This window comes from Scyliorhinus canicula, chromosome 8, assembly GCF_902713615.1.
Source record: "Scyliorhinus canicula chromosome 8, sScyCan1.1, whole genome shotgun sequence".
Lineage (NCBI taxonomy): Eukaryota > Metazoa > Chordata > Chondrichthyes > Carcharhiniformes > Scyliorhinidae > Scyliorhinus > Scyliorhinus canicula.
In genome coordinates this window covers 47,239,539-47,263,772 of record NC_052153.1, presented here as the reverse complement: position 1 = coordinate 47,263,772, position 24,234 = coordinate 47,239,539, and the positions used below count along the sequence as shown (strand labels likewise).

General features: G+C 45.9%; 1 protein-coding gene across 7 annotated transcripts in view; it reads right to left on the bottom strand.

Annotated features, from left to right (window-relative positions):
* cenpe (centromere protein E) overlaps positions 1-24,234 on the bottom strand; it is a 187,293-nt gene that overhangs the window by 102,640 nt on the left and 60,419 nt on the right. For 6 of the 7 annotated variants that reach the window (XM_038804475.1, XM_038804476.1, XM_038804481.1 and 3 more), the window contains 6 exons: positions 18,988-19,096; positions 18,227-18,392; positions 15,852-15,963; positions 8,930-9,001; positions 8,608-8,844; positions 6,820-6,894 (listed from right to left, as the gene is read on the bottom strand). In XM_038804475.1, coding sequence (XP_038660403.1) covers positions 6,820-6,894; positions 8,608-8,844; positions 8,930-9,001; positions 15,852-15,963; positions 18,227-18,392; positions 18,988-19,096 — 771 coding nt within the window. The remainder of the gene's footprint in view (positions 1-6,819; positions 6,895-8,607; positions 8,845-8,929; positions 9,002-15,851; positions 15,964-18,226; positions 18,393-18,987; positions 19,097-24,234) is intronic. The other variant, XM_038804478.1, reaches the window with a different exon arrangement.

Below are 24,234 nucleotides of genomic sequence, written 5' to 3'. Positions count from 1 at the left end.
TGCACTCCACAGGATTCTGAAATACAATGTCCTTGAAAATTCATTAAACAAGAAAGAGTGCAGAAGAGATTTACGAGGATGCTATCAGGATTTGATGGTCAGAGTAATAAGGAGAGGCTGGCTAGGCTGGGACTTTTTTCCCTGGAGTGTAGGCTTAGAGGTGATCTTACAGAGGTCTATACAATAATGAGGGGCATCAATAAGGTAGATAGTCGACATCTTTTCCCAAAGGTAGAGGAGTCTAGAACACGAGGGGCTTCAGGGGGGTATTGTTTATGTTAATTTAATTATTGTTAATTTATTTTGTTGTTTATTGGATTTGGGGGGGTTCGTTATATGCGTTGTTACGGGTGCCGGGGGGTGTTTATTATTGTTCTGTTGCTATACATTTTTCAAAAAATTTCAATAAAAAATGTTTTTTAAAAAGCAGTCAGACAGCTACATGGGCAGGGTGGGTATACATGATGTGGAGATGCCAGCATTGGACTGGGGTGAGCGCAGTAAGACGTCTTACAACACCAGGTTAAAGTCCAACAGGTTTGTTTCAAACACTAGCTTTCGGAGCACTGCTCCTTCCTCAGTTGAATGGTGCTATTCACCAGAGGAAGGAGCAGTGCTCCAAAAGCTAGTGTTTGAAACAAACCTGTTGGACTTTAACCTGGTGTTGTAGGACTTCTTACTAGAGTGGCTATAGAGAGATATGGGCCAAATGCAGGAAGTGGGACTAGATTAGTGATAGAAACTGGGCAGCATGGACCAGCTGGGCCTGTATCAATGCTGTAAACATCTATGACTCTATTACCATCCTTTGTCTGCTTCATTGTGCAACATGAGCGGAGATGGTATACAAGCAGTGGTCCTTAACGATAGATCCATTTTACACCCTTCTGGGGTTAAGACAGAAATTTTAAAAGTTGTGTCATCATTACAAATCTTCTTTCAATCCTCCTTTCTGCCATGCTCTGTCTGATTAGAGACAAGCTTCTCACTTGAGTGCAGCTTATTATCGAATGGATGATAAACTATTTAATCTCAGATGATTCCAATTCAAGACCAAGACCATCCATTGTCATTCATTGACCTCCAATGTGCTGATGGTGCTACAGTTAATCTCCAGAGAATCGTCAATGTATTTACTGAGGTACATAAGAAGATGGGACGTGCACTCCAACATGCAGAAGACCAGCCTCCTCCATCAGGAAGTTCCAAAGGCACATGCCCCAACCCCGCTGATTAGGATTCATGAGGAATGCCTGGAAAACATAGAACACTTCTACTACCTTGGAAGTCATCTTTCACAGAAGTCTGATGTTGATGATGTAATCCAACATCACCTGATATCCAGTGTAGCCTTTAGCCACCTGAGGAAGCAGGTATTTGAAAGTCGCAAAGTCAAAACTGAAACCAAGCTGAATTCTGCCATGGTTATCCTTGCCTTACTGTACCAGACTGAAACATGCACAATGAACTGGGGTACTTCAAAGCACTGGAGACATACAATCAATGCTGCTTGCGGGTGATCTGAATATTAAATGAGAGGCCAGATATCAACATCAGTGTCCTCTCAATGTTATGATCCCAGCACTGAGAATACTGGACAAGGTGTTATGTTATTTAGGATCTAGCTTGACAGACGATAATCATTTGATGAATGTAATGCATGGATGAACCAAGGGTCAGCAAATAAGTGGCAGGACTCCCAAGATTAATTTGAAACACCAACAACATTTACTGTAAAAACTTAAAATAATGACTAAATTGGTACACTGGGCAAACAAAATAAGCATTCAAAACAAAACAAGCTTCTACCTTTAACTCAATGCAACAGACTTAGCCCAGCTTAACCTTCTGACTGTATATTTTTTTTTACTGAAGACAGCTCTTTTTTTCTGATTCTGACTACACAAATTATAGATCAGGTGTATGATATATTCCTACCAATATGACCACCTGCTCAAAGTATAGGTGTTACTAATGGTCACACATCACAACCCACCAGACACCTCCTTGGCATTCTTTTGCTGAAGTTCTTTATAGAGCTACTTGGTCCTACCCAATTCACTAGAACACCTTTCCCTCTCTAAACATGCAGGGTGGAGTTCTGTGGTTAAACACACCAGGTTGAATGCCTTGCAGCCTCCACGTCAGCTTCTCTTGTACTTTTTCCTGAAAAGAAAACCAACACCTTTTTTTTTGACAGCTTGGCTCGAAGTTCATATGTTCATAAGATATAGGAGCAGAATTAGGCCATTTGGCCCATCAAGTCTACTCTGCCATTCAATCACAGCTGATCTCATCCTGGCCTAACTCCACTGTCCTACCCAAACCATTACCAATTAAAAATCTGTCTTCTCTCCTCAAATTTACTCGCTGTCCCAGTGTCCATCGCACTCTGAGGTAACGAATTCCACAGATTCACAACCCTTTGGGAGAAGTAGTTTCTCCTCCACTCTTTTAAATTTATTACCTCTTACCTGTTGTTCTAGAATACCCCCTCAAGAAGCATTTGCTCCATGTCTACTTTATCCATACCTTTCATCATCTTGTATACCTCAATTTGGTCTCCTCATTCTTCTAAATTCTACAAAGTATGAGCCTAAACTGTTCAATCTCTCTTCATAAGACAAACCCTTCCTCTCTGGAATCAACCTAGTTAACCTCCTCTCAACTGCCCCCAATGCCACGACATCTTTCCTCAAATAAGGGGACCAAAACCATGCCAATACCCAGGTGACTCTCACCAATACATTGTACAGTTGCAACAACACTACTTTACCTTTATACTCTATTCCTCTGGCTATAAATGCCAACATTCCATTCTCTTTCTTTATTACCTGCATGCTAATTTTCTGTGACTCATGAATGAGGACCCCCAGATCCCTCAGCTGCAGAGCACCCCAAATCCAGATTAGGTAACACGTTGCCTCTCCTTTTTTATGACCAAAATGCATGACCTCACACTTATCCACATTCATTGGCCACATTTTGGCCCACCCTCCTAACCTATCTATATCCATTTGTAAAATTTGTATTTCCTCATTGCAACTTACTGTCCCACCTACTTTTGTGGTGTGCAAATTTGGCTATAGAACCTTCCATCCCTGTATCCAAGGCATTTATATAGCTTGTAAATAGCTGGGGCCCCAAGGACCGAACCCCACTAGTCACATCTTGCCATCCAGAAAAAGATCCATTTATCTTACTCGGTCCTCTGTCCGTCAGCCAATCTTCTATCCTGAACACTTCACTGTGCAGAATTTTAATTCTCCTTGGGGAGGCGGCACCGTACTGGTATTGTCGCTGGGCCAGGAAACCAGAGATGAAGAGTAATGTTCCAGGAACCTAGGTTCAAACCCCACCACTGGAGATGGTGAAATTTAAATTCAGTAAAAATCTGGAATTATAGGTCTCATGATGACCATGAAACCATTGTCGATAAAAAACCATCTGGTTCACTAATGTCCTTGAGGGAAGGAAATCTGCGTCCTTACCTGGTCTGGCCTACATGTGACTCCAGACCCACAGCAATGTGGTTGCCTCTTAAATGCCAATGGGCTACAAATACTTGGGCAGCATGGTAGCATAGTGGTTAGTACTGTGGCTTCACAGCGTCAGGATCCCAGGTTCGATTCCCTGTTGGGTCACTGTCTGTGCTAGTCAGCACGTTCTCCCCCGTGTCTGCGTGGGTTCCTCCGGGTGCTCCGGTTTCCTCCCACACTCCAAAAATGTGCAGGTTAGGTGGATTGGCCATGATAAATTGCCCTTAGTGACCAAAAAGTTTAGGAGGGGTTATTGGGTTACGGGGATATGGTGGAGGTGAGGGATTAAGTGGGTCGGTGCAGACTCGATGGGCTGAATGGCCTCCTTCTGTACTGTATGTTCTATGTTCTTATAATGCCATCGGTCCTTGGCATACTGCATTATTCTGGTGAAGCTTGAGGATCAACACCTTGTCTTTCAACTAAGTATTTGCAGGCTTCAAGGCTCCACATGGAGTTCAATAATTTCAGATCACAGACTGCCCATTTGGTCCCCTTGCCTTTGCACGTTTTGCCTTCTCGTATTTTTGCTTGCCGTCAACAGCATACTTGCTTTCGGTACAGCTTTGGTTTCTTTTGTCCCATCACCATTTTCTTTGGACCAAACATCATGTGCTTGCCCCACCCACTCCTTCCTCAAAATCTACATCTCTAACTTCTCCCAGTTTTCATGAAAGATCAGAGACCTGAAATGTTAACCATTTCTCTCCACAGATGTGGCCTAATATGCTAAGTATTTCGAGCATTTTCTGTTTTTATTTCTATATAAAAGGCAAATTGCTGAGTCAATTAAATTAAAACAAATTGTGCAACATTTTGGGAGTGCCAATTACAGGCTTATGCCCTCTCTACTGCCACCAGTTTTTAATCTTAGAATGAAGTTTAGAAAGTAAGAAAAAAAATTGACCTACAGGCCGAAGTGTACTCCATGTGAATTCAAGAAACAGTTGAAGGCACTGGATACTGCAAAAGCTAGCTTCTGATAATATTCCAGCAATATGACTTGTGTTCAAGAACTTGCCGTGCCACTAACCAAGCTGTTCCAGTACAGTTACAACATTGGCATCCACACAGCAATGTGAAAAATCTACCAGCTATGTCCTGTACAAAAAAAGCAGGACAAATCAAACTCTGCCAATTACTGCCTCTATTCCCAATGATAAATCATTCCCAATGAAAGTGATGGAACAAGCTATCAACAGTGATATAAAGCTGCAGTTGCTTAGCAATAACTTGCTCACTGACGCTCAGCTTGCTTTTGTAGCCATCTAAGATGGACACTGGGCTACAAAATGGAGAACCACAAGGAACACAGGGAAAAACAGTCATAGTGAGGACACAGCTTGCAGAAGACTGTTTTGCATTTTGCACATACAGAAACCAGTTTCAAGCCAGGTGCAGCGTTCCAGCCAAAGGTGCAAATGGGAAACAGATCTGCATAGTAATGAGGTGATCCAGATCCAGACAATAGAAACATTTAAGTATCGATGGATACTTTTCCATAGACGCCCAGACAGAATGGCGCCAAAGCAACCAACACAAAGAGCCATAGGGACCGCCCCACCCATTGAGGAACGACCCTCGGATTGGGGAGTTCGAAAGATATCGATTGGGAAAGACCCAATCGATGAGGGAGCCGCCCCAAGGGGGCCTGAACCTCCTGGGACCTATAAGAGTAGGTCCCGCACATGGTTCGGTCTGTTTTGCTCCGGCCCAGATCTGCTGTTGCTCCCAGATCTGTTTGCTCCAACTGTTGCTTCCAGACTCCGGCCCAGATCTGTTGCATCGCATCCTGACTCCAGTTTCATCACCGGCCGTTGAGCATCAGCCATCAAACTGTAAGTGCCAACACAACGATCGCTACATGATCCAGACCTTGCTAGCCCTTGACAACTTTGCCCATCAGAAAGTTACAGACCAAGAACGGGACGAAGGCCTTGCTCCCTGACCTTGCCTGTTCCTGTCTAGATAAGTATTTAGTTGTTTAGTATTAGAAGTAAGTTAGTCTCTTTAGCGTATGTATGTGTATTTATTATATTTGTTATAATAAACACCAATCGTTTGGACTTACTAATCGGTGTATGGATTTATTACTTTGAACCTGACCTTGATATACTTGTGACGGTGTCTCAATACGGCACCTGGCGACTCCGAGCATAATTACACATACAGAGCCATAGTAGTGTTAAGCACACGGCCTTTAAACGGAGGCGTGTTAATCACACTCCAGTAAAACGAGCAACACTTTCCGCCCAAGACCTGTGAACTCCTGACCACATCACAGCCTTGGTTTAAACATAGACAAGAGAGCCGAACTCCAGAGGCGAGGGGAGAATGACGGTCCTTGACATCAAGGGCACATTTGGCCATGTGTGGCATCAAAGAACCCTAGAAAAACTAGCATCAATATGGGAATCAGGGGGGAAACTCTACACTGGTTGGAGTCAGACCTCGCACAAAGGAAGATGGTTAGTTGTTGAAGGTCAATCATCTCAGTTTCAGGGCATCATCGCAACAGTCCCCTAGGGTAGTGGCCTGGGTCCAACCATTTCCAGCTGCTCGATCAATTAACTTCCTCCCATTAAAAAGGTCAGAAGTGAGACATTCGCTGATAATTTCACAACATTCAGCTCCATTTGCAACTCTTCAAATATTGTAGTGATCCCTGTCCAAATGCAGCAAGACCCGGATAATATTCAGGTTTGGGCTGACAAGTGGTTACATTACATTCACGCCAAAGTGCCAGGCAATGACCATCTCCAACAAGAGATGGTGCGATCTAATGGGGGAAAACATGGTTTTGGGCACGTTTAACAGGGTGTTTCTCGGTGCCTGAAACCACCTTAACCGTTCACTCTCTCTGTTGAAGTGGCAGCTGTGAATGTTATCTGCAAGATGTACTACAGAAACTCAATGTTCCTTTAACAGCTCGTTCCAATCCTGTGACCTCTACCACCTAAAAGAACCAGGGCAGCAGATATATGGGAACACTACGACCTGCAAGTTCTTCAAGGACTAATTTCACTTTCCATGATTAAAGATTCACTTTTACTAAATAAAAATGCTATTTTTCGAAAAACAGATGGCATTGAGCCCTGGCAGAGAAATCTCAAGTGTTCCATGTTCCTATGCTCAAAAGAACTGTTTGTATTAAGATAATAATTTATTATTCTATGTGATCAGTAGAGAATGTCCTTTTCTTAACTAAATTATTGCAAATAAAATGTACCTCTCTTTAATGTTCACTTAAACCAGAACATTTAAATACAAAATCACTTACCTCAAGTTCCTGGTTGATTATCTCAGAATTGTGAATCAGCTCCCTTAACCTCGCATTTTCATGCTTTTGTTGTGCCTGCAAGCAACCCAGGAAATGAGATTATATTAGAATTGATCGTTGTATGGGCAGCACGGTGGCATAGTAGTTAGCACAGCTGCCTACAGCGCCGAGGACCTGGGTTCGATCCCGGCCTTGGGTCACTGTCTGCACATTCTCCCTGTGTCTGTGTGGTTTTCAACCCCAGAACCCAAAGATGTGCAGGTTAGGTGGATTGGCCACGCTAAATTGTCCCTTAATTGAAAAAATATGTAATTGGGTACTCTAAATTTAAAAAAAAAATTGATGGTTGTAAATCAATCTGTTATTTCTCATGCCTCTACAATTTCACTCTTACGTGACAGTCTGAAAACGTGGCAGGAGCTATATGCATTCAAATGGCATCCGGCACAACCTCACCACCATCTCTCTAATTGGACATTCTGAATTCTTCCTCAGTGTACTTGAACAGGTGCCGGAGTGTGGCGTCTAGTGGATTTGAAATGAAGATGAAATGAAAAGGAAATAAAATTGCTTATTGTCACAAATAGGCTTCAAATGAAGTTACTGTGAAAAGCCCCCAGTTGCCACATTCCGGCGCCTGTTCGGGAGGCTGGTACGGGAATTGAACCCGCGCTACTGGCCTGCCTCGGTCTGCTTTAAAAGCCAGCTATTTAGCCCTGTGCTAAACCAGGGATTTTCACAGTAACTTCATTGCAGTGTTAATGCAAGCCTACTTTGTGACACTAATGAGGATTATCATATCTCGGATACCTCAGCCTCGATTATTCTGATGCTCCTCTGGTCAGCATCCCATCTTCGGCCCTGCATAAATTTTAACCCAGCATAATCTCCGATGCCTACATTATAAATCACACCACATCCCATTCATTCATCCTCCATGTTTTGTAACTTATTTGGTACCAGTTTGACAATGCAACAGATCAAAAATTCAAATGCTTATTTTTAAATTCCTTCATGATCTTGCCGCTTTATCACTCTAATCTGCAACAGCCCAACAACATAACAGTATCCCAGCACTCCGCCAATTCTGGCATCTTGTGCATTCATTCCAATTTTAAATCACTACCATTTGGTGGCTGTCTCTCCTGCTGCCTCAGCCCAAAAGGCTGAATTCCATCCCTAAAGCTCACCATTTCCCTTTCCTGTTGAGGTAATTCCTCAAAACATACTTGTTGGACTAAGCCTTTGGTCACCCGCCCCAATATCACCTACTGTAGCTCAGCGTCACATTTTATTGAAAACTTCCTGGAATGTTTGACTAAGATAAAGGTGCTTTATACACAAAGCACTGTTGGTAGTCATCACTCCAAATTATGTTCCTTTTAAAGTTGAAAATTCAGGATCTAGGTTTAAAAAAGGCCAGAAATTAAACAGAAAACAGATTCTATTTTTCTCAGTTATAATAGGGATGTAAATAATCACCGAGGTGGAGCACACAGAAGTAAAGAAGGGAGCATTACACATTTCAACAGAACCTGCCTAATGGTTTGTCTATTTCAATTAAAGGATGGTGAATTAGGCAACCTGCACTGTGCACTCCAGCTGGGCAAAGCATAAGTGAGGAAAGTCTGCACAAAGTAGGTTAAAATGGATCAATTACCACCGTGCCATCCTTTCTTTTTTTTTAATTATGTAAAATTAACCTAGCCTTCGTTACTCGGCTTTACTGATCTGTTGCGGTGCTGCAGGCTAAATATTTTCAAAATTCAATCCAGATATTTTATGCACCTTTTCTTCTTTCTCGGCTTCTTTTTCCAAGAACTCAAACTCTTCAATTTCTCGTCTCTCTTTCAATTCTTCAATTCTTTCTCTCAGTTTTTCTAGTTCTTGGATTTCCTTTCTCTGTATCTCATTCTCCGTTTTGAAGTGTTTTGCATCCTCCACCTGTTCTTTCAGAAGATCTTTTAATTCTTCAATTTCTTCTTTCTGTTTATCATTCTCCAATTTTGAGCTTTCTGCATCAAACTGGAAAATAACATTTATTGATATTATTTCAGGAAAAGAGACATGCTGAGTTTTGCAATGGTTTGACAGAATAAACCTGACATACCCGTTTTGAGTAAAGAAGCTCACAAATCTCAATACTGTCCTGTAACTGTTTCACAATGTGGCTTGTATAATCCTGAAATATTAGGGCAAGTGATTAAAATAAAAACAGTAAAAGAAAAGCATGCATTTTCACAACTGAAACACCCGAAGAGCTTGTAGAGAGAGATCGGACCATCGAGCCTCACCTGTCTATCCCACTTCCTAATCAGATATAAATGGAGATTTTGTAATCTGCACCGGCCTTTCCCTGGGCGGCATGGTGGTACCGTGGTCAGCACTGCTGCCGCACAGTGCCGAAGATCCGGGTTCGATCCCAATCTCGGGTCACTGTCTGTGTGGATTTTGCACATTATCCCTGTGTCTGTGCGGATCTCACTCCCCACAATCCAAAAAGATATGATGGGGAGGTGGATTGGCCATGCTAAATTGCCCCTTAATTGGAAAAAAGAATTGGGTACCAAAAAAAAGCGCATCAGCCTTTCCCACATTGCATTTTTTGTTTTTAAGGACAGCACTGCAATTTTTTAAGAGTTTACGAGCATTCAAAAATACAAAATTACGAACTTCCGGTTGCAGCTATGCGGAGCTAAGCCGCACGTTCGGCAGCTCCCGCTTTAATAGGACTTGTGGGCTCTTTTAAGGGCCCCAAACGGCGCTGATTCGACGATTCCCGGTGGGTAAAGGGGTCTGGAGCAAAACCCCCCGGGATTTATGGCGCGGAGTCGGAGTGGGGTGAGGCGAAAAACGGCAGCAGCTCCCCTGGAAAAGCAGGGGAAGGTGGACAAAATGGAAGCCGGTGGAGCCCCTGAGGAGTGGAGGCAGTGGGCGGAGGAGCAGCAGGCGGCCCTTCTGCACTATTTTACAGAGCTGAAAGGGGAGTTGTTGGAATCCCTGAAGGTGACGACTAGTAAGCTGCTGGAGACCCAGGCAACTCAGGGTGCAGCGATACCCGAGTTGCAGTGGCAGGCCTCTGAGCGCGAGGATGAGGTTTCGGCCTTCGTGGGGAAGGTGGAGATGCACGAGGCGCTTCATAAAAAGTGGCAGGATCGTTTCGAGGAGATGGAGTTTCGATCAAGGAGGAAGAACTTGCGGATCCTGGGCCTCGAGGAGGGGCTGGAGGGGTCGGACCTGCCGGCCTATGTGGCCGTGATGCTGAACTCGCTGGTGGGGGCAGGATCCTTCCATCTGCCCCTGGAGCAGGAGGGGGCCCACAGAGTACTGGCGGCCTAAGGCGAATGAAACCCAGCGGGCGGTGCTGGTGCGGTTCCATCGGTTCAGTGACCGGGAGTGTGTGCTGCGATGGGCCAAGGTGAGGAGCAGCAAGTGGGAGAATTCGGTAGTGCGTGTCTACCAGGACTGGAATGCGGAGGTGGTTAAGAGGAGGGCTGGGTTCAACCGGACGAAGGCGGTGCTCCACGGAAAGCAGGTGAAGTTCGGCATGCTGCCGCCTGCGCGCCTGTGGGTCACCTACAAGGACCGGCATTGCTATTTTGAGTCCCCGGAGGAGGCGTGGGCCTTTGTGCAGGCTGAAAAGTTGGACTCGAACTAGAGATTGGGGGCTGTGGGAGGTTTTTTTTTCTGTATCACTGTTTATGCAGTTGCTGATTATTCTGTTTTTTTTTGTGTCTCTCTCGCTTTCGAATTATGTTGGTTATGGTTTTGTGTCTCAAGGGGGGTATTAGGGTTTGTGGTTGATCTGTTTTTGTTTGTACAGGGTTGGTGGATGGGTTGGGACTGCTGTTTGGGAGCTGCGTTGGGAGGGTGGGATGGGGTAGTGTGAAAGCGCGGGCTTTCCTCTGGTTTCCCGCGCTGCGGGACGAGGGGGGTGGAGCTGGTGGCAAGGGGCGTGGATATCAGATCAGTTTTCCCACGCTGAAGCGGTGCCAAGGAGCTGATGCGGGGGGGTGACCTCATAACGGGAGGGGTCGGAGTTAGGGCGGGGACTGCCGGGGCCAGCAGACTCACGGGAGTACTATGGAGGGAGCGTCGCGGCTAGGAGGGGTCCTAGCCTTGGGGGCGGGGGGAATACCGGGTTGCTGCTGGATTGGCCAGGGAGGAGCTGGTGTGGGTCGGGGTGAGGTTCTATCGCCGTGGGAAACTGGCCGAATGGGTGCTGGCCAGGAACGAGCAGTCGATGGGCCATGGCTAGTCGACGGGGGAGAGGGGGGGGGAGGGGGGGGGGGGGGTGCCCCCTGATCCGGCTGATCACGAGGAATGTGAGGGGGTTGAATGGGCCGGTTAAGCGGGCCCGGGTGTTTTCGCATCTGAAGGGGCTGAAGGCGGATGTGGCCATGCTCCAGGAGACCCACCTGAAGGTGGCGGACCATGTCCGTCTGAGGAAGGGGTGGGTGGGGCAGGTTTTCCATTCAGGGCTCGACTCGAAGAACCGGGGGGTGGTGATCCTGGTGGGGAAGAGGGTGGCGTTTGAGGCGTCTGAGGTTGTGGCTGATAGTGGCTGCAGATATGTGATGGTGAGCGGTAAGCTGCAGGGGGAGAGGGTGGTGTTGGTTAATGTGTACACCCCAAATTGGGATGATGCTGGTTTCATGAGGCGTATGTTGGGCCGCATCCCTGGCCTGGAGGTGGAGGGGCCTGATCATGGGCGGGGGGACTTCAATACGGTGCTGGATCCCCTACTGGATCGTTCTAGTTCAAGGACAGGCAGGAGGCCGGCGGCGGCCAAGGTGTTGAGGGGGTTTATGGACCAGATGGGAGGAGTGGACCCCTGGAGGTTTGGGAGGCCGAGGGCTCGGGAGTACTCTTTTTTTCTCCCATGTGCACAGGGTTTGTTCCCGTATTGATTTCTTTGTCCTGAGTAGGGGACTGGTCCCGAGGGTGGAGGAGGCCGAATATTCGGCTATTGCGATTTCGGACCATGCTCCGCATTGGGTGGATCTGGAGATGGGGGAGGTGCGGACCTGCTGGGCCCCCTGTTGGTTCGGACCTTTTACGAGGCATGGGAGGGGGAAGCTTTGCCCCCGACGATGTCACGGGCGCTGATTGCCCTGATCCTGAAGCGAGATAAGGACCCCTTGCAGTGTGGATCATATAGGCCATTCAGCAGTGTGCCGGGGGTGATACACGAAGATCAGACGGGTTTTGTGAAGGGGAGGCAGCTGAACACTAACGTGCGAAGGCTGCTAAATGTGATAGTGATGCCGGCGGCAGAAGGAGAGGCGGAGATTGTGGTGGCATTGGATGCGGAGAAGGCCTTTGATCGGGTTGAGTGGGGGTACTTGTGGGAGGTGTTAGAGAGGTTCGGGTTTGGGATGGGGTTTATTAAATGGGTGAGGTTGCTGTACGAGGCCCTGATGGCGAGTGTAGCGACAAATGGGAGGAGGTCCGAGTAGTTCAGGCTCCACCGTGGGACAAGGCAAGGGTGCCCCGTCCCCCTTGTTTTTTGCGTTGGCAATTGAGCCTCTTGCCATGGCTCTTAGGGAGTCGGGGAGGTGGAGGGGTCTGGTGCGGGGTGGGGAGGAGCACCAAGTGTCGCTGTATGCAAATGACTTGCTGCTGTACGTAGCAGACCCGGTGGGGGGAATGCCGGTGGTGATGGAGATTCTTGGTGAGTTTGGGAGTTTCTCGGGCTATAAATGGAATCTGGGCAAGAGTGAGCTGTTTGTGGTACACCCGGGAGGAGGGGATTTTTCGGCTCCCGCTAAGGAGGGCAGTGAGGAGTTTTAGGTACCTGGGGGTTCAGGTGGCTAGGAGTTGGGGGACTCTGCACAAGCTTAATCTTACTAGGTTGGTGGAGCAGATGGAGGAGGAGTTTAAAAGGTGGGACATGCTGCCGTTGTCGGGTAGAGTACAGTCCATTAAAATGACGGTGCTACAGAGGTTTTTGTTTTTGTTTCAGTTCCTCCCCATTTTCATTCCGAGGGCCTTTTTTAGGAGGGTGAACAGCAGCATTCTGGGATTTGTTTGGGCGCACAGGACTCCGAGGGTAAGGAGGATCTTTTTGGAGAGGGGCAGGGATAGAGGGGGGCTGGCGCTGCCCAACCTCTCTGGGTACTATTGGGCAGCTAATGTCTCGATGATACGCAAGTGGGTAATGGATGGGGAGGGGGCAGCATGGAAATGGCTGGAGATGACGTCCTGCAAAGGTAACGGCACCATTGCCGCTCCTTCCAACAAGGTACACTACGAGCCCGGTGGTGGCGGCTACCCTCAAAATTTGGGGGCAGTGGAGGCGACACGGGGGAAGTGGGGGCTCGGTGGAGGCCCCGCTGTGGGGGAACCACCGGTTTGTCCCAGGGCACACTGATGGCGGGTTCCTGGGGTGGCACAGGGCGGGCATTAGGAAATTGGGAGACCTGTTTATTGACGGGAGGTTTGCGAGCCTGGGTGCACTGGAGGAGAAGTTTGAACTCCCCCCGGGGAATATGTTCAGGTACCTTCAGGTCAAGGCGTTTGCTAGGCGGCAGGTGGAGGGGTTCTCTTCGCTGCCCCCGCGGGGAGTAAGGGATAGAATGCTTTCGGGGGTGTGGGCCGGGGATGGGAAGGTGTCTGACATCTACCAGGTGATGCGGGAGGTGGAGGAGGCATCGGTAGAGGAGCTGAAGGCTAAGTGGGAAGTGGAGCTGGGGAAGCAGATTGAGGAGGGGACTAGCCAATTTCTGATCCACATCTCTAAATCACCCTCAATCCCCAGCCTCCGTATTTTTTGCAATAGACGACCGTGGGGAACCTTATCAAACGCTTTACTGAAATCCATATACACCACATCAACTGCTCTACCCTCGTCTACCTGTTCAGTCACCTTCTCAAAGAACTCGATAAGGTTTGTGAGGCATGACCTACCCTTCACAAAACCATGCTGACTATCCCTAATCATATTATTCCTATCTAGATGATTATAAATCGTATCTTTTATAATCCTCTCCAAGACTTTACCCACCACAGACGTTAGGCTCACCGGCCTATAGTTACCGGGGTTATATCTACTCCCCTTCTTGAACAAAGGGACCACATTTGCTATCCTCCAGTCCTCTGGCACTATTCCTGTAGCCAATGATGACATAAAAATCAAAGCCAAAGGCTCAGCAATCTCTTCCCTGGCTTCCCAGAGAATCCTAGGATAAATCCCATCAGGCCCCGGGGACTTATCTATTTTCACCTTGTCCAGAATTGCCAACACTTCTTCCCTACGCACCTCAATGCCATCTATTCTAATAGCCTGGGTCTCAGCATTCTCCTCCACAACATTATCTTTTTCCTGAGTGAATACTGACGAAAAGTATTCATTTAGTATCTCGCTTATCTCCTCAGCCTCCACACACAACTTCCCACCACTGTCCTTGACTGGCCCTACTCTTACCCTAGTCATTCTTTTAATCCTGACATACCTACAGAAAGCTTTTGGGTTTTCCTTGATCCTACCTGCCAAAGACTTCTCGTGTCCCCTCCTTGCTCGTCTTAGCTCTCTCTTTAGATCCTTCCTCGCTTCCTTGCAACTATCAAGCTCCCCAACTGAAACTTCACGCCTTATCTTCACATAGGCCTCCTTCTTCCTCTTAACAAGAGATTCCACTTCTTTGGTAAACCACGGTTCCCTCGCTCGACCCCTTCCTCCCTGCCTGACTGGTACGTACGTATCAAGAACATGCAATAGCTGTTCCTTGAACAAGCTCCACATATCCAATGTGCCCAACCCTTGCAGCCTACTTCTCCAACCTACACATCCTAAGTCATGTCTAATGGCATCATAATTGCCCTTCCCCCAGCTACAACTCTTGCCCTGCGGGGTATACTTATCCCTTTCCATCACTAACGTAAAGGTCACCGAATTGTGGTCACTGTTTCCAAAGTGCTCACCTACCTCCAGATCTAACACCTGGCCTGGTTCATTACCCAAAACCAAATCCAATGTGGCCTCGCCTCTTGTTGGCCTGTCAACATATTGCGTCAGGAAACCCTCCTGCACACATTGTACAAAGAACGACCCATCTAATGTACTCGAACTATATCTTTTCCAGTCAGTATTTGGAAAGTTAAAGTCTCCCATAACAACTACCCTGTTACTTTCGCTCTTTTCCAGAATCATCTTCGCCATCCTTTCCTCTACATCCCTAGAACTATTAGGTGGCCTATAGAAAACTCCCAACAGGGTGACCTCTCCTTTCCTGTTTCTAACCTCAGCCCATACTACCTCGGAAGAAGAGTCCCCATCTAGCATCCTTTCCGCCACCGTAATACTGTCCTTGACTAGCAGCGTCACACCTCCCCCTCTTTGGCCCCCTTTTCTGAGCTTACTAAAACACCTAAACCCCGAATCTGCAACAACCATTCCTGTCCCTGCTCTATCCATGTCTCTGAAATGGCCACAACATCCAAGTCCCAGGTACCAACCCATGCTGCCAGTTCCCCTACCTTATTTCGTATACTCCTGGCATTGAAGTAGACACACTTCAAACCACCTATCTGAACACTGGCACCCTCCTGCGAAGTCAAATCTGTGCTCCTGACCACTATACTCTCAATCTCCCGTACCCCAAAACTACAATCCAGGTTCCCATGCCCCTGCTGAATTAGTTTAAACCCCCCCAAAGAGCACTAACAAATGTGCCATTAATGCCATCCATGAACAAACAACCATGACTGCAGTCTGAATGTTTCTATTTCCCCACAGAAAGACATCCTTATGGCGTCAGGTTTTATTCTAAATAGTGGAACAATACCTCCCTCAAAGATAAACTGATCATAACTGCAAGAAGTTGCACTGAATCTGTACAATCATTTCATACATGATATTCCTGGATTAACATTCAGCAGAATTTTATGGATTCAAAACAGACATTTGCATCTTTCCCCAGATAGCAAATTATGTAGCTTCCCTCATTTATTGGAGGAAGATTCACTTATTTTAAAATGCTGAAATTCAAGGGGATATGACTGAAGATGTAATTAGTTTCACAGGCACTGACCTTGTGATTCCTGCTTTCTTTTTCTTTTTCTTCTGTCAGAGTTTCAAGTTGTTTCTCCAGTTCAGAAACCCTTTGTTCCAATTCGTCCTTTGAAGGTACATCATACACCAAGCTGCACAATAAATTAATTGAAGGTATCTATAGTGGCATGCATTGACAAATAAAGCAATGAAGGGAGATGAAGAATTCATATGGTACACAAACCACATGGTCACACTTCATTTCTTTACTCCAAATTAAACACCTAAATAAATTTGTCATTCAGTTTTGAAGCCATTTCACACCCATATATGTCTCCAGTCGTAAACTTGGCCAAAATAGTCTATTTTTTGAAAAGGTTGACAGCAATAAAACTTGGCATCTTCTAATCAGCATGGGATCACAGAACCATGGGTCCATGGAGTCATTTTATGGGGCCCACAAAATAATATGAAGGTGACAACGGGTCAGGTACATGCTCTTGACTGCTATTTTGATTTCCTTTATCTATTCAAATGCACAGCTGAAGGCTCACACATCTGGGAGTTCAATGTCAGGTCTAAGATGTGCTGTGCTCATACAGCAAGACTGGGGCAGAAATATCTCTGGGGGGAAAAAAAAACAATAACCAGATTAGTAGGGCCTCCGACTGAGAATCCAGAGGAAGACCAAAGGCCCCAAACGGAAAGGGCTCACTGGGCTGGGTTCATTAAAGGGGAAGGAGCACCACTTCTTTAATCATTGACTATGGCAAGCAGATCAGTCATTGGACAATGATTAAAGCTGTGGTCCCATTTACTGGTGGTGTCATCACACCAGAAATGCTACACATCAGTTTGCCAATGGTATTCCTGTGTAAACAGGGTAACAAACAGCAGAGGCGGAGAAAAAAAGATCCAAAACACTTAACAGCTTTGCAGTGAATACATGGGCAGTCGAGGGTTAAACCTGAAAAGGTGCCATGCTCCTAATCGAAGCCATCCAGCCAAATACCACCCCACCAAGATTAGGAAGGTATTATGCAGTAAAGCATTTAACAGACATGTTGCTGAACTTTCAGCTGAAGAGAAGATAAACATTTTCACATCAATGCTGACCACATTGGATCAATCTCTCAAATTTCATGCAAGTACATTTGGGGGCAGGGATGAATCTTAAATTCAGAAATAAAAATGTGCAAGCAGTTTATAATATTTTACTTTACATGGTGGGGGTCCATGATAACTAATCCATTTAAAAAGAGGTCCTTCAACTAAACATGTTTAATAAACACTGACTACAGTAGTCCCCCGTTATACGCGCTCCGCAATACCGCGGTTCGCGATATACGGCGGGGGGGCTTATGGACCCCAACTGTCAGCTTCCCTCTCCGGATCAAAGTGAGCCGGCCGCTGAAATTGACACTGCCGGCTGCTCCTCTCTCACTGAGATTCAGTGAGAGAGGAGCAGCTCACACAGCGTCCGGAAGTGGATAGTGCAGAGCCTTTGAAACTGACATGCAGCGCAGGGTACAAGTGCGTGTGGCAGATGGGGTGCAGACAGCAAGACCTTCTAAGTTCCTGGTAAGTTTCTGTGGGTTGTTTTAATTAGATCCACGATGGGGGTTTTAAATTTATTTAAAAATCTATGCATGCGCTTCCCATTGTGAGTCTACGGGGGTCTGACCTCCCCCCCCCGCCCCCCGTAGACTCACAATGGGAAGCGCATGCATAGATTTTTAAATAAATTTAAAACCCCCATCGTGGATATCCGCGGCTCGGATGCAACGCAGGTAGCTGTCTTGGACCCCAACACCCGCGTTATAAAGGGAGACTACTGTAGTAAACATTTCCGCAGGGCACCTCAGTCGTGACGTCTGGTCATAAACAATCATATAATTTTCATCTTGCTGTCATGACATATACATGCAGGACAAACTCCCAGCTTCTGCTTGCAAGTCTGTTTTGTCGATGGTTAACAGAGGCCAGTGGGGGCAGCATGGTGGCCTAGTGGTTAGCGCAGCTGCTTCACGGCGCTGAGGTCCCAGGTTCGATCCCGGCTCTGGGTCACTGTCTGTGTGGAGTTTGCACATTCTCCCCGTGTCTGCGTGGGTTTCGCCTCCACAACCCAAAATGTGCAGACTAAGTGGATTGGCCACAATAAATTGCCCCTTAACTGGAAAAAATAATTGGGTAATCTAAAATTTAAAAAAACTAAAAAAAACATTTTTTTAAAAACAGAGGCCAGTGACTTGGTTTAAAATTCATGGCTACAACTCTTGTGCTTTAAACCTTGGTTTGTAATGTGTAAAACAGCCCTTATATAAAAAGGTGTTAACCATTAGAATCTTTTCAGAAAAAAAAACAGCAGATTGGATGACAATGGTCACCAACATTTACAACACAAAAATGCCTTACCTACTAGAGTTGAGGCTTCCTCGGCTTTGATCATTGAAGAACATAGAATCGTCAAATGGAGGTACCTGGCACCCACCGCTTCCACCTCTTTTTGTTGTGATTGTACTGCTGCACTCGGATATTGTTTTAGATGGCCAATCACTATCCACATCAAAATCATAATCATCTGTTTCCAAAATATTCAAGAGTCAAAAACAAATATTTTGTAGCAATATTCATTGCACCACCTGGGCCTGAATATTTTGGATGGCAGAGTGTTCAACACCAACTATGACTGCCTGCAGGCATTCCATGCTCAAAAGAGTGAGTTAATGGCTGCAGGCAGGACTTCCGTTCCTCATTTGGGAGGATGACCCACATTATAGAGTTGCTGCAGCAGGTCTTTAGTCTCTGTGGTGACAGGATCCGCAGTGGACACACGAGGAAGCACTTCAACATGCCAGAGTCCAGGTTGCAGGGCCAGATGACAAGCTAAGCTTTGGGAATCCCAGGACAGGGAGGGGAGGAATGGCCTGTGCATTTTTTGCCACCCGTGGCAGAAGATATGGTCCAAAATCATCATTAGAATAGTGATAGAAAAAAAATGTTAGCATTGGAAAGAAGGGTCTTCAGCATGTTTGAGTGATTAGATCAAACAGAAAATCAGAAATGTGAAAGCTGAAGGATGCAGATGAAGTCATACTTCAATTTGAAAGATCAGTCATAACGTGAGGCAAATTACTTTTAATTTATTGTCTCAAAAGTCAAATTGGTCGACTTGCCTTCATCTTGCTCTTGAAAGATTTTATCCAACTTTATAATTTTAGCAGGAGTGTCCAAGTTAGCATGCAGTTTTTCAGCAGCCCAGGTAACCCTCCTCTTTCTTCTGGCCTAAAAACAAATACGGGCAGGTATTATATTGCATGTTAAAATGTACAATGCCTCTCTCCATCCAGTCCTGAAAGCATATACAACTCATTTATTTCTTATTCTACACTCCTCAGTCGTAAGTTAGCTTCCAACAAGTATTTTGTAAGTTCTTCCCCACATCCATTACTTATTGGCTCCTTAAAACCTACCATGACAAAGTAAAGAAATTCTGTGTCACGGTACATATGGGGTAAAAGCAGGTTCAGTTGTTGAAAATTACTCAGCAAGTTCAGATAGTAGTCGGAGAACATGCATCAACCATTCAGCCTCTTGAGCCATATGTAACAAAAATCAATGAAGAGCGAAAGAAAAAGGTGAGTGTTCCACATTTACAATATCCTTCTGATTTCATTCCTTTTTTAAAAAAATGTTTTTATTCTCCATTTTCACATTTTCCTTCAAAATTTACACCCCAGGGCAGCACAGTGGCCTAGTGGTTAGCACAGCTGCCTCACGGCGCTGAGGTCCCAGGTTCGATCCTGGCTCTGGGTCACTGTCCGTGTGGTGTTTGCACATTCTCCACGTGTCTGCGTGGGTTTCGCCCCCACAACCCAAAAATGTGCAGAGTAGGAGGATTGACCACAATAAATTGCCCCTTAATTGGAAAAAATAATTGGGTAATCTAAATTTTTTTTTTTTTTAAATTTACACCCCCACCAACAAGCAGTAAAAGATAACAGATACAAAGTCAATACCCTTAACATCAACCCCATCATCCCACCACCCCAAACAAAGGCCCACCTGTCAATATATGCATCAAATAAAACAACGGCGAAAAAGAGGAGTCCGGAATCGCCCATGATCACCATTAACCTAGAGTGCGTGTCCCCCGTCACGACGACACTCAATGCCATCCAACCTCCAAAAGAGTACCGTAAATGACACCCAAGAGTTGTAAACATGCCCCTCCCCAACTCCTCCTCCCCAACTCCTCCTCTCCCCCCCCCCCCCCCCCCAACTCCTGTTCCTTCCCCCCAACTTCCCACCCCAGCTAGACCCCTCTGACCAGCGCCCCCCCCTGCCCGGGTCTCTTTCCCCCTTGCCCGGTCCCAGGAAAAACCCAAAGGTCCCCTTTAGCATACAAACCCTGGATACACACCCACACCCCAAAGAACTCTCATAACGACTGAAAGTCCCATTTCTTCCCTCGTCCAAATATATACAACGCTGGCTCATGTAGCCCATACACCAGCACGCAGTGAAACAAGAAAAGAAAAAATACAGTCATGAGGCTACATCAGTACATGACCATTTCTCAATTCTGGCAGTCCTTCTGCCTTTGCAAACTCCTCCGCTGCTTCCGCCGTCCCAAAATAAAGTCCTTGAACTTGTAGGTCCACAAGTTCACTGGATATACAATGCCACACTGCACCTTGCTAATGTACAGTGCCCTCTTCACCCGGTTGAAAGCAGCCTGCCTTCTCACCAGTGCCACGCGTATACCAGCTCCAGCCCACTGCACCACCCGCTTCTGCTTAGCCCAGCACAGGACCTTCTCCTTTACACTGTACCTGTACAAGCACAGTCACTATTCTTGGCGGCTCACTCACCTTTGGTACAGGCCTCCACGACCGATGAGCCCGATCCAGTTCATATCGGGAGGGATCCTCCCCCTCCCCCAATAGTTTCGCCAACATCGTGGCAAAATACTCAGTCGGCCTCGGTCCTTCCACTCCTTCTGGGCAGCCCCACAATCCTCAAATTGTGTCGCCTGGATCTGTTTTCCAGATCCACCATTTTGTCTCGCAGATCCTTGTTGATCTCGATCACCTTCCGCATCTCCTTCCCCATCGAGGTAAGTTGATCACTGTGCTGCAGTAATGTCTCTTCCACTTCCTTCAGCGCCTCGCCTTGCTCCCGCACCTCCGCCACTACCATCCTCGCCAGGGTAATTGCCTCCTCCACCAGTACTTTCAAAACCACCCCCATCTCCTTCCTCATTGCCTCCAAATGTTTTGTAAACTGCCTTTTGACTTCCACGGCCATCACCTTGGTTATTTCTTCAGCCGTAAGCAATGCGGCCTCCCCTGGTGCTCCAGCCTCCATTTTCTTTACTGGCCCGTGGTGACCTTTCCACTCCCAGACAGACTTTCAGCTGCTTTTTTCACGGCCGTTTTTTTGCTGATCTTTGACATTTCCCCTCCCTGTGCTGTCTCCCGACTTTTGCTGCCTCCACTGCCTTAGCACCGGGCGTTAAACCCCCCCCCCCCCGACAATGCTGTTCCCGAACGGGAGCCCTCTAACGCGTGGCTGCCTCCCGCCCACCGTCACCGGAAGTCCCTTCTGATTTCATTCCTGAGTGGCCTGGCTTGTACCCTCCCTTGCGCTTGGTTCTCCAGTTAGAGGAAATATTTAGTTGGCATCTGCCCTGTGAAATCAGTGTCATTTTAGATATCTCACTTAAAGTCACCCATCTACCGTTATAAATTCAATGGAATACAGGCCATGTTTATACAATTTACACCCATAATAACCTGTAAACCACAGCATCATTTTGGTGAAAATACTCTGCACCCCTCCCAAGATCAGTATATCCGCCCTACAAAGTAGTGTCCAGATCTGAACACAGTATTACCTGGTAGCACAGAAGCAGGCCATTTAGCCCTACTGGTACATGCTGGTGTTTATACTTGACGAGTTTCACTTTAAGTGGCTCTACACTATGCATTCCAACAACTCCTTGCGCTCGTGGAATTCCACATTTCACCATTCTCTGGATAAAGTAGTTTCTTCTAAATTGCCTACTGGATTTCTTAATTCCTACCACATCTTAATGGCCATTGGTTATGCTCTTACCCAGGAGGGAAAATATTCTTTCTGTATCCATTCTGTTAAAACCTTTCACAATTTTAAGGAACTCGCCACCCCTTAGTCTTTTCTCAAGTAAAGAGACCCACATCTGGCAATCATTTAATGATATGTATATTGTAAGAATCCTTCCTGTTTATTTACTTTGTTCCTATTACTTTTATTTTATTATTTTTGATCAGTGGACCAATAATCAAAATGTGCCTTTAAGCAGAAGACTCAGGTGAAGCAGCCTGCTTGTCAGGACATTGTGTTTCCAGGTTTGGAGGAGAGGCCAGATTCTGGCACTCAGTGAATCTTAGGAATCCATTTTGGAGGAAGTCAGTTCGATTGGCTAATTGGTGGGTTGGCCAGTGACAATCTTCTGCCTGACAATAGTTTTGATTCCTGCATGATACTTTGAGAGAACTTTGAATAAATGATTGGACTTTGGAAGGAGAAGGAACAGTCTTTCTCTCTCTCGCTTGCTGAAGGAAAGAACTGCTTTATTGTTCTAAAACCAACGAGTGTCTGACACATCTTTGCTGTAAACCCGAAATGATCCTGAATCTGCTGAGAAAGTAGACAACGTTACCAGAGAAAACCATTTCATGCCTAGAAGGAAGAGATACCAAAATAAAAGCCTGAACTTCTCAAAAACATTAACTGGAAGTCATCAATGGCAAAGATACTTTTATTTTATTAATATTTTCTTGGGGACAGTTAGGAAGGGGAAATTGCAAAAGGGGTAAGATATAATCAGTTACATTTTCTGTCAGTTTAATTATAATACTGTACATAATAAAAGGTTATTTTTTCCCCCAAGATTCACTGAGCGCCAGTGTCTGGCCTCTCCTCCAAACTTAAAACCTGGAAACACAATATTCTGACAAGCAGGCTGCTTCATCAAGTTAAAGTTGTGTTAAGTGACTGCAGTTTATTGAGCTCAGATATTTTAAATTAAATAAAATTTTACCTGTGTTGCGACTCTGGGTCAAGTGGGGCCGGAATTGATCGTGCACTAGCCAGGGTATTAGGACATAATTTGGGGCCTTGTCTGGGATCTTTGGAACGGTAGGCAGTGATGTTTTGGGGTACAGTTTATATTAGAGGCATCCGGTTTGTAATAACATAAAAGGATGGTTCTGGAAGCTGCTAAAACCTCTTGGGTGAAGGACTCGTCTTTGGTTTATTTACAAGGACTTCAAAAAGACAAGTTAATTGAATTGGCAAGTGAATTAAAAGTAGAAGGTGCCAGTTAAAGCTAGGAATGCAAAGATATATGATGTATTAGTTGAGTGCTTAGGCCTGTTCGAAATACAGAAAGCCCATGTTCTAACTCACCAGGTAGTGTAAAATCAGAAGCACTTCCTAGTGGGGAAACCCATCTGGAGAGGATTCGATGGTGGGTAGGGTATCAGGGGGAATTAAAAAAATGGACATGGAATTAGAGGAAAGAGCATTAGAATTTAGAGGAAAAAAAGAGAAAGCTTAAAAGTGCTGGAAATTAAAGATGAGCTGCCAAGAGCTGGAGGAGAGCCTAACACTAGAACATAACTCAGTGGGGATATGCACAGGTTTATACAGGCCCTTGAGAGAAAAAGGGTGTAGAGGCATTCATTATGGCATTTGAGAAATTAGCAACTAAATGTAGTGGCCAAATGAAAAGTGGACACTATCCATACAAAGTAAACTGACAAGAGGCAGACAAAGTTTATGCTTCCCTTTCAGAGGGAGTGTCTAAGGGTTGCGCAAGGTGAAGAAAGACTGGATGCATAAGAATTAGTTCCAGAGGCATACAGGCAAAAGTTTTGGAATTTAAGGGACAGACATATGTTGAATTTGAAAGGGTTAAGCAGAACAATTTCAATAGGTGGATAGAGGCATTGGAGTTGAAACTACCTAGGAGGCTGAGAGAGATCATTCTCTTGGAAGAATTTGAGAATTCACTACCTTGTGCTCAGAATCCACGTTGAAGACCAAAGGGTTATACTGTTACACAAGCAGCAAAAAGAATGGCTGATGATTATGAGCTGATCCATAACTTGAAACCTTTTTTCAGTCACCCCCATAATTTAATATAAAGGCTAGGAAGTGGAAGGCAGGTAGCCCAGGTCAGGAATGGATAATTGGGAATGCTCCAAGATCTCCTCCTCAGACCAGGAAGGAAAGTGCTGAGGGTGGAGTTGATACTGGAAGGCCTAGGTGGTCCCATAGCAACAAAGTGGTTCAGCATGTTGGAAGTTGCAAGGAAAGCCATGGCACTTGTTGGGGTTCATAAGGTGGATTCTGAAAAGGGAATGAAGGTGGAG